This window comes from Gadus macrocephalus, chromosome 21 (genome assembly GCF_031168955.1).
Source record: "Gadus macrocephalus chromosome 21, ASM3116895v1".
NCBI classification, from domain to species: domain Eukaryota; kingdom Metazoa; phylum Chordata; class Actinopteri; order Gadiformes; family Gadidae; genus Gadus; species Gadus macrocephalus.
Genome location: NC_082402.1, coordinates 4,060,171 through 4,070,170, shown reverse-complemented (window position 1 = coordinate 4,070,170; position 10,000 = coordinate 4,060,171). Strand labels below are relative to the sequence as shown.

The following is a 10,000-nucleotide window of genomic DNA, read 5'->3' as shown; positions in this document are numbered from 1 at the left end:
TCAGCCAACATGTACACGGACGCCTGTACACTAGACGCTGAACAAACAGACACACACACACACTGGCATTTAAATAATTAACCAAGGTTCTCAATCATTACCATGAAATTAAGTCCTGGACATTTGAGATTCACCTCAAACGACGTTAATTCGTGACTGCATGCTTATAGAGAAGATAGCAGAGATAGTAGATAGAGAGTGAGAGAGATAGTTATAACAGGAGAAATACGTCAGAAAAGGGAGTAAGATCCCACCTAAAATAACTGAGGCCTTAATATCCCCACCAGACTAAGTATAGCACCGTAGTAGTTGCATATACAAAACTACTTCTCACGCTGTTGCATGCAAAGCCTTCCTCTGCACCTCACAAGGATTTGTATCACTCAACCCTTTCCGATAGATGTTTCACTTGGCACAATAACCAGTAGGCCTGCATGTCGAGTATTGTCGTAACATAACAAATGAATGCCGTTCATCCAGTACAAACTATGCAATAGAAAGTTTATCAGAATGCCGGAGATTCCTCTTAAAATGGTGATATTGTTTATTCGTCTCTGTGATATTGCAAGCATACTTCTACTACTTTATAGGGGAATCTTGTGTTGATCATCAGGACAACATTCACTGTTTGGACTGTTGAAGCGTATGTTTTTTTTTATAAGCTCACATGTTCCACAAACAAGTGGAGCGTTTGAAGAGTGGACATCGACCAAAGCTCAGAATAAGTGTGTGGATCAGTGTGGAGCACAAGAAATTGAAATCTGATGGAACAAGCACACACATGTTTTGACTGCGATAGCTATCTTGTGCTGTTATGCTGTTCTACATTCCTTAGGGTTTAACATTGGTTTAAAGCAGGGGTCTCAAACTCAACTTACCTGGGGGCTGCTGGAGGTAGAGTCTCGGTCAGGCTGGGCCACATCAAGTATTCAACAAAAAAAAGTAGCACAACTGACCCAATCTAAGTTAATGATCGGGCTATAATTAGATCACGTTGGCTATGTAATCGCTGACAACAGGGGACATTTCATAGTGGGTGGTGAAACCGTGACATTTTAGCGTCCTTTGGCTTTTGTCGGGACTCAGGACACGCGATTCAAAATTGGGTCATCTGGTCACCCTGTCACAAGTGATAAAAAGCGTGGCAAGCGACTCAGCAAAAATGTGCGTTTGACAACAACGTGCGGGCCGCATTAACACTAAACTTTGATGTCAAGTAGGGGGCCACAATATATCATCCCGCGGGCCTCAATTGGCCCCCGGCCCGCGAGTTTGAGACCCCTGGTTTAAAGAATCATAACACAAGTAAGTACATCTTTGATAATTTGTGGTTTTATTGCATAAGAGTTTAGGATGATAACACAATTAGGTGTCAGCTGATCAGCGTAACACTTCTTTTTGTTGTCGTTGAGTAACAAGTACATTTCACTGGGCAATTACTCACTCACACACACACACACACACACACACACACACACACACACACACACACACACACACACACACACACACACACACACACACACACACACACACACACACACACACACACACACACACACACACACACGACCCCTCTCAGTGTTTGACGCAGATGGTCTTCACCTCAGTGAAGAAGTGGTACGAGTCTCTCCCACCCTCCCGGCCCGTCCCGGAGCTCTTCATCCCGCCAAAGGGGAGGTTCAGGTCCCGGATCAGCCAGCAGTTGGTCCACACCAGCCCCGCCTGGATCCTCCCCGCCACCCGGTGCACCCTGCCCACGTCCCGGGACCACACCACCGCGCCCAGCCCGAAGCGCACGTTGTTGCCCCTGGCGACCGCCTCCTCCTCCGTGTCGAAGGGGCTGACGCAGACCACGGGTCCGAAGATCTCCTCCTGCATCACCCTGGAGCTGTCGGCCACGCCCGTGAGGACGGTGGCGGGCAGGAAGTAGCCGCCGGCGTGCTGCGCCGGCAGCTCCAGCCGGTCCACGCCCTCGCCGCAGTGCACGGTGGCGCCCTCGGACCGGGCCAGCGCCACGAAGCTACGCACCTGGGGGGGGGGGGGGGGGGGGCGGGGGGCAGAGGGACACAGGTCACAGCAGGACGTGGCCAAACAATGCATAGGCTGGTTTAGAGCAGGGCTGTCCAACCTGTGGTTCGAGAGCCACCGTTGGCACTCGACAGTACTGCAGGGGCTACGTAATATAGTATAACGGCTTGGTTTTCTTTCCAAAACAGTGTTGCTTTGTTAATTCCATCATGTTTTCCTTTTTAACGCATTCCATTGTGGTTGCTTTATTTTTCCTGCTTTCCACTGTTTCCCACTGGCCACGGCCGTCTTGCAGTAATAATTATGTATCAAGGGGTCGTTGACCTTCTCTGCCCAGCCACTGCATGTGTCTTTATCAGTTTTTTACCGGAAAAAGGTCTTGATGACAATTTAGTGGTACACCTAAAGTCAAAGGCTGGGAACCTCTGTTTTGGAGAGACTGAAGGCCAAAATCGCACAGGTTAAGACCTGAATCCAACCTGCCTCATTCAACACCCCATTTTTACACGGGTCAAATTTACATTGAGTCATTTAGCAGGCGCTTTTGTCCAAAGCGTCTCACAGACGAGGCTGAGAATAAGTGATGCATATAATCAACAAAAAAAACAGTGTTAAGAGATGCCCTGATGTTCCTAAAAAGCGGTTGGACAGAGAAGCTCACGTAGGAATCTGAAAGACAAGGTTAGCTTTTCCCCCCAAACTTCTTCTTAAAGTCCTGTTAGTCCTTTTTTAATTAATTCATCCTTGCACATGAGAGGTGTTTTTCTTAATTGCATTGTGAGATCACATCAGAAGACCCCAGTGTAGAGTACATTTGAGGCTAAATGGCAATGTGTTCTTTATAAATTGCTTTTGGTAATGGTTCCGCAAACTGACCCAGAGCTGTGTGATGACGTGAACGGTATCACTGAAATCACCTCCACGGTGTGTGATTCATGCCTCTCCTAATACTGATGGATCACACCCGTCAATGTGCGCTCACTGGCTACTGTGAGGGGGGGAGGGGGGGGAAGGGGGACTCTGATTGGCTGTGATGATATTGTGTCACCACCTTCTCCAGGTGCTCTTTGCTGATGAGGGCGCCGTTGTTGCTGCCGGGATCCGACGGTGCACCCGTCTTCCACTTTCTGGCCGCCGCCACAAATTTCTCCAGGAACTGCGGGTATATACTCCGCTCCACATAGACCCTGCTGGTGCAGAGGCAGATCTCCCCCTGGAAGGGAGGAAATACAGGAGATAGAAAGCAAAGAAAGGGGAAAAGAAGGGGGTTTGGGGAATTGGTGGAGGTTACAAGAGGACGAGTTGCAGTTGTGACAAAACATGAGCTATGGGCTCCCTCTTGTGGCAGTCATGGTGAACAGCATATCATTTCAGGCAAGATAAACCTGATTAATGGCTAATTTAGGGCAAAATGTATAGTTACAATGCAATTAACGAGTACATCCGATTATTAATTTGTGCTTTATACACACTATACTTTAGGTTTTACTACACACAGTGTTAAAACAACAACAACTAGGCCTATATTTGAATGGAGGGAGTGCACCGATTGGCTGAGCTTGGTCTCGGCCCTCACCTGATTGGAGAAGCTGGAGCGAACCGTGGTGGCAACACACTGCTCCAGGTCTGCGTCGGCGAAGATCAGTGCTGGGTTTTTACCCCCCAACTCCAACGACAGCTTCTTGCAGTACGGGGCACTCCGCTCCGTGATTCGCTGCGCCGTTGCCGTGGAGCCGGTGAAGGACACCAATGGGACGTCGGGGTGGCCCACTAGGGTGTCACCGGCTTTGGGCCCGCTGCCGAACACGATGTTGATGACTCCGGGGGGAACCCCTGCAGCACACAGCAGCACACAGCAGTGGAGACACATTTATCATACAAACGTACATTCCACAAATGAAGAATGTAAACATTGTTCCATATATTGAACACCTCCACTATGAGCAAAAGAATATAAACAACGGGGTAGGATGAGAGGAAACAGCTCAGGGTTTGATATTATATTTTAAGTAATAACAGTGGGATGTGGTCCCCTTGCTGACATTTTTATTGATTTTTGACGATGGATTAAAGGTGCTGTAGGTGAGATTCAAACCCCTTAATTTGGCTGCAATTTGATAGAACTGCCTTGGCCATTCATCAGCTATGAGTGAGTAAAACTCTCTAATTATGTGCTGGCTGACTGCGCCTGCCTCTGGCAATTTAGTTATTAGATCAATCCCAGCTCATTTCTGACTAATCAGGGGATCCTTTCCTTGATTGGTACACAAATCCCTTTTGCCTGAAAAATCACAGGTACGTGAAATGGAGCTATTCTCGCCAAAGGGGAGGATCAGGTAGTTGGCAGACAAATGGAGAGTGAAGGGGAATTTATTCAGGTTGTTTATATTTTTCAATCTTTTATTATTATAAATGACTCTCCATTGTTTCCTACAGCCGCTTTACTTGTATAACGGCGTGCATGGCATCACTGTGACCCTACCTGCTTCCTGCATTAACTTGCACATCATCCAAGCTGTGACGGAGGTCATCTCGCTAGGCTTTGCTACCACAGTGTTGCCCGCGGCAACAGCAGGGGCAATCTTCCAGGTGAGCAGGTAAAGGGGGAGGTTCCATGGGCTGATCAGGCCAGCTATACACACACACAATATTTACATGTATAAAAAAATCATATGAGAGAGAGAGAGAGAGAGAGAGAGAGGGAGAGGGAGAGGGAGAGAGAGGGAGAGAGAAAACAAAAACATCAATGATGACTTGACAGATATCAATGCAGAGAAGATCGAAGGGCTGGACCAAAGCAAACTAGTCTGTAGGGAACTGCCAATTGCCCACAGGCAAACCTAACATACAAACACACCCACACACACACACGGGCCTGTCTCACCCACACCCAGGCCTGTCTCACCCACTCCCACACCCACACCCACACCCAGGCCTGTCTCACCCACACCCACACCCACACCCAGGCCTGTCTCACCCACACCCACACCCACACCCAGGCCTGTCTCACCCACTCCCACAGGGCTCCGGACGGTGTAGTTGAGGCAGCCCATGTGGTCCATCTGGGTGGAGTCGTTGGTGTGGTGGAGCACGGACGAGGCGAAGAAGCGGAAGTTGTGGACCGACCGGGGGATGTCCACTGTGCGCGCGAACGCCAGCGTCTTGCCTGGAACCGGAGCACCACAGAGAGAAGGACGCCGTGAAACGCCCGCATGCTTTCTGCACCGGTATGGGGAAAGACTTGGAGAAAGTACAGTAAAACACGCTGATGGTGGCGGGCCTCTAAATAGCCAATCTAATGAATAGCCTGGTGTTGAAATATGCCGTTTTGAATACGTTGCATGATATATGTTGACTTTCAACAATATCCAGGCTTTGCAGAATGGATGAACTGGCCTTTATCTGCAAAGAAAAGTGCAATTACAGTGATTGAATGCATAACAATGCCGTCTCGAATCCGACCAGACACCGGTGCCTGTGAAATAGATCGGATTCGACCCTCAAGTGACTGATTGCATGCTTACCAAGGGTGTGTACTTTTTAAGCACAGCGACTATGCCAGTGATTATAACATCAGTCATTTAAATATTCAAAAGGTGGAATTTTGAAGGACTTTATTTTGTTGACTACTAACAACACCAAGAAACACACAGACCTTGATCTTTGGACTCAGCCTGAGCAAACTCGTCCAGGTTGGCTTCGATTAGGTCAGCCAGCTTGTTGAGAACCTGAGCCCGTTGCTCGGGGCTACGGCTTGACCAATCAGGGAAGGCCTCTTTGGCCGCTGCCACTGCTGCATTCACCTGTAGTTTTTTTGGAGGGTCCAGATGTATTGTTGTAAAATGTCCAACATAGTGTATGGCTACTTAGAGTACTTTGGAGTTTCTATAAAGGTCCAAGCACACATGAGGTCAGTTCGTAGAAAAAATAATCTCTTGATTGCTGCGACTTGTGTAATGATTTTGATTACTTTGCTGCGGTTTCATTGATTGTAATTACACCTCCATACGTAGGTTTTAGACCTGTTATACAAAACTAAATGAAGGCTTATTGTGAACATTGCAACCATTTCTCTCCACTGGCTTGGATAACCGGCTCTGCACTGACCTATGGTCAGGAGTTTACTGATTAACCTCAAGGCAAAGAGCAAAGGTGCCTTTTGATTAAACTAGGGCATGATTAGGAATAACATAAGATAACCCAAAAGTTGATATCAGTGTTAAGAATAATAATAATAATTATTATTATTAATAATAATGTGTTAAATATTCTACAGATTTGAAACATGAGTTATGAACAAAGGAAAAAAATCCAGAAGCATTGTTGCCTTCAACATGAAACGATGTCGGCATTGAATGCAATGTTGCACGGGGTAAACAACCAGACATGTGTTGTTTTATTAGAGCAGCAGACTCACCTCATCGTGACCGCTGTCTGGCACGCTGCAGTACACCTGGCCGGTCGACGGGTCGTAGGAGTCAATGGAATCCCCACAAGCGACAAACTTTCCTCCGATGTAGTTTTCTAAAACCAAGTGGGTCTGGTGCTCGGATGCAGTCGACATCGTGGTGATCAACTAATAAACCACAAAAGGTCATAAGACAAGAAACAGAACTAAATCTCTTGGCCAAAGAAATGTTCAAGGCTGTGATTGGCTCCCTGGGATCCCAGAACACACAGCCCACAGTGGGCGAAGGTGAAACAACAGAGACCACGTGTTAACCAAGGTCACCCTTATCAAGCAATAATTACCCCCGTAGGCTGCATGTATGCATTTATCGCTGTAGCAATTGAATTCAGAAAGACATATATATATTCTTTAAATAATATATATAGTTAAATTATAATAATAATAATAATAATAATACATTTAATTTAGAGGCGCCTTTCAAGACACCCAAGGTCACCTTACAGAGCATATAGTCATCATTCAAAACTATGTAAAACAGACTAGGAATAAAAGGAAAACAGAGGTTAAACATGAATAATAATAATAATTAATAACACTCAAAGACGCCTAAAGTGAAGGGGGGACCTCACTAACCACCACCAATATGTAGCACCCACTTGGGTGATGCACGGCATATATATATATATATATATGTATATATATGTTTTTATTATTATTAATTTTTTTAACCCAAACCCTTTTTTTTGCAGTATGCAAAGGACTGCAAACGGTGTGCGCTCTGCAAATGTCCACCTCGCAAGTGTTGACCCCAGGTATTATTTTTAACACGAAAGGGGAAGCAGGTGAGGGCAGTGAAGGACTTCGCCACAGCAAACACACACGTTGTTGGTCAAACATTGCGCTCTGAGCTGATGGGCTGCTGTGATGGCCCCCCCCCCCCCTTTACCGTTTTATGTTTTCTTCGCAGGTGCAACCTCAAGTTGCGCCTTCTCAGGGTTAACCCGCAGTGACGACATTTCACCATGGGTCTCTGGCTCTGAGGTGGTGGCCGCTCGGGGCATTGAGGCGGGAGAGAGAGGAGGGAGGTTGCTGCTGGTGTTGGTGATGGTGAAGGAGACCCCGCTTTAATTTGTTGTTGTGTACCTTTGGAAGAAGTGGCACATGTTATCATAGTTGTTGTGCTTCAGGATTGTTTAGTGCCGTCCACATTTATGGAGATCCTATTTCTAAAAAAAGATCCAAAAAGGGGTGTCAGTAGATACATTTATCCTCTGAAGTTGTGTATAACCTATGGAAGTATGTACACTGTGCTACTATTAATAATAGTACTACTACTACTACTTGCAATTGCAGAGAGGTCTTGCAAAGCCAGAAGAAAATGTGTCAATCAAAGTCAATTTAGAGTCAAAGTTTCTTTGCCATTTTCACAGTAGCCAAATGAGTTCAGAAATAATAAGCCAAGCACAGGTGCTAAGAATGACATGATATCAGTCTTATAATGGTTAGTATGAAGTTTATTGGATGGCTAAGAGATTAGATTTTATGAGAGAGAGAGAGAGAGAGAGAGAGAGAGAGAGAGAGAGAGAGAGAGAGAGAGAGAGAGAGAGAGAGAGAGAGAGAGAGAGAGAGAGAGAGAGAGAGAGAGAGAGAGAGAGAGAGAGAGAGAGAGAGAGCCTGGTCTATGCCCCTTAAGTCTTAGGAAGATTGTGTTTAGTCGTTCAACATTTGAACGGCATTCCTATGTCAAGTGGTTCTACTCAAATTAGGGCGTGGAATATTAAGAATATTTATATTATTTATATTATCTTACCAGCATTACTTCCAGAAAGGGGAGGAACGGGAGAAGCAGTAGGTGACGGAAGTGCTCTGCTTGTATGGATGTTGCATTGGGATAGATGTAGTTGACACTGTTCTTTCCGTAAGATTGTGTGACCGCAGTACAGGCAGTGAAAGTGTGCAGCTGTTCTGCACTGGCGATTACACTTGCATATGAAGTAACCTGTGAAGCACAGACATATATTCAAAGTCTTTGAGTCGGAGCACAATTTATGTTCAATTGTTGTTGCAATTGTTACATTTCTGTCACATTGAAACTGAAGAAAATAAGTCAAACAATTATTGTCATACCTTCATGCCGCACTGCCTGTTTGAGGTGGTTGCTCATATGAGTTTTGAAATTAAACTGCAGCTTACTACTGTAGCTGCAGCAGGGACACGTGTAAACACCACCCACACCGAATGGTTCAGGGTCAGGATTGTCCTTAAAGTGTGATGGATGCTGTGAATCCAAACAAATCACATTAACCTAATTTTATTGAGACCAGAATGACAGATACATCAGATAATATGTCACATATTAAAGGAAAGAGGAAAACAAACTCAACACAACTATAGATGACTATAGATCGTCCAGGAGCCGGTGGACTGAAAAATAAATTTGAAGTCTTTTTTTCTAGCTAAACTTATAGATTTGGGGTAGCTACTCAAGGTTCAGAAGGGTGCCTGGTGATATCCCTTGGGCAACTTCATCTATTTGGCTTTATCCACTAATATCCGATACATTCTATGGCAAGATACTACAGGAGAAAACGTATCTAGCCTTATATTCACATTAATACGTTTATTTTGTATTGCAATTTTTTTTTTAATTGTATGGCTGTAAAAGTAAATGAGGCATTAAGTTCTTAACTATGCACTCAGGAAAGAAATCTGAACACAGGATGCAGGTATACTAATAATGATGAGGGTGGGACATGTCAAAATCCATGTTGGATCTATGCTTTCAGAAAATATATGGTTTGGGTGGTATTTTGTTATTATTATATTCACATCTGATCTAGCCAACTATTTGACATATTACGTTGAGTTATCTTCGATATGAAAACATAAGTTCAATAACCAAAACATTTATTTGACCCGGAAGTAATTGTACGGTGGACCAATAACATTGGTGTCCGCGCATGTGCGACTCATATCTACGGTACTCGAATCGGGGGGCGACATTAAACGATCTCCTGGATATTCTTTAATAGGTACTTGACATCACGTGGCTCAGTATGAGCAGCTAAGTACCCATCAAAAACACATTTCACAAACAAGTCATTTGTGTGACTTGCCTGCGTAATACTTCTTGTCCTTTGGTCCTCTTCTGCGGCTAGCGTAGTCATTTTAGCGAAGTAGTCGAGAAGAGATTTAAACTTTCCCACGCCCAGGGATTCAAACCACGCTTCGCAAGTGGACGGGAAAGAGTGTCGTAGCAGTTGGATGTGGATTTGGATGTCCTACACTACAGGCTGCAGGCCGACCAATCATATTTCCAGCGATCTGATTGGCTCATTTCGTTTTACTTTTTTATTTCGTGGTCTGATTGGCTAATTTTCTTATACTTTTTTCGAGCGATCTGATATTTGCAGAGAATAATAAAGAACTAATGAAAGCCTAAGAATACCAATAGTGGAGCGCTGCTTGCAGCAGTCAAGTATTAAATTCACTTTTCTGATTCATATATCTATATAATTACTAATTACTTATTTTATGCTAGGTTGTTTTCTGCGTCGC

General features: G+C 44.9%; 1 protein-coding gene and 2 long non-coding RNA genes across 3 annotated transcripts in view; 1 reads left to right on the top strand and 2 right to left on the bottom strand.

Annotated features, from left to right (window-relative positions):
- LOC132449720 (uncharacterized) overlaps positions 1-1,569 on the top strand; it is a 3,212-nt gene extending 1,643 nt beyond the window's left edge. Inside the window, exons 1-2 of the long non-coding RNA XR_009523642.1 lie at positions 1-860; positions 1,293-1,569. The exon at positions 1-860 is cut by the window's left edge and continues 1,643 nt beyond it. This is a non-coding gene — a long non-coding RNA (uncharacterized LOC132449720). The remainder of the gene's footprint in view (positions 861-1,292) is intronic.
- aldh8a1 (aldehyde dehydrogenase 8 family, member A1) lies at positions 1,437-6,710 on the bottom strand. The gene is made up of 7 exons (XM_060041513.1): positions 6,449-6,710; positions 5,687-5,834; positions 5,042-5,197; positions 4,514-4,663; positions 3,608-3,864; positions 3,083-3,244; positions 1,437-2,031 (listed from the first exon to the last, which is right to left on the bottom strand). Exons 1-7 carry the CDS (start codon positions 6,593-6,595, stop codon positions 1,579-1,581), a joined length of 1,473 nt encoding a protein of 490 aa, XP_059897496.1. The 5' UTR covers positions 6,596-6,710; the 3' UTR covers positions 1,437-1,578.
- Positions 6,711-7,176: 466 nt separating this feature from the next.
- On the bottom strand, positions 7,177-8,717 carry LOC132449915 (uncharacterized). The gene is made up of 3 exons (XR_009523700.1): positions 8,570-8,717; positions 8,253-8,441; positions 7,177-7,585 (listed from the first exon to the last, which is right to left on the bottom strand). It is a non-coding gene; the product is annotated as an uncharacterized LOC132449915 (long non-coding RNA).
- Positions 8,718-10,000: the final 1,283 nt, after the last annotated feature.

Coding starts and splice junctions, on each gene's coding strand:
- aldh8a1 (XM_060041513.1), bottom strand. CDS start 6,595: ATGTCGACTGCATCCGAGCACCAGACCCACTTGGTTTTAGAAAACTAC. Junction 5,835..6,448: donor CAGACAGCGGTCACGATGAG/GTGAGTCTGCTG, acceptor AAAAAACTACAG/GTGAATGCAGCAGTGGCAGC. Junction 4,664..5,041: donor CCGGAGCCCTGTGGGAGTGG/GTGAGACAGGCC, acceptor GTGTGTGTATAG/CTGGCCTGATCAGCCCATGG.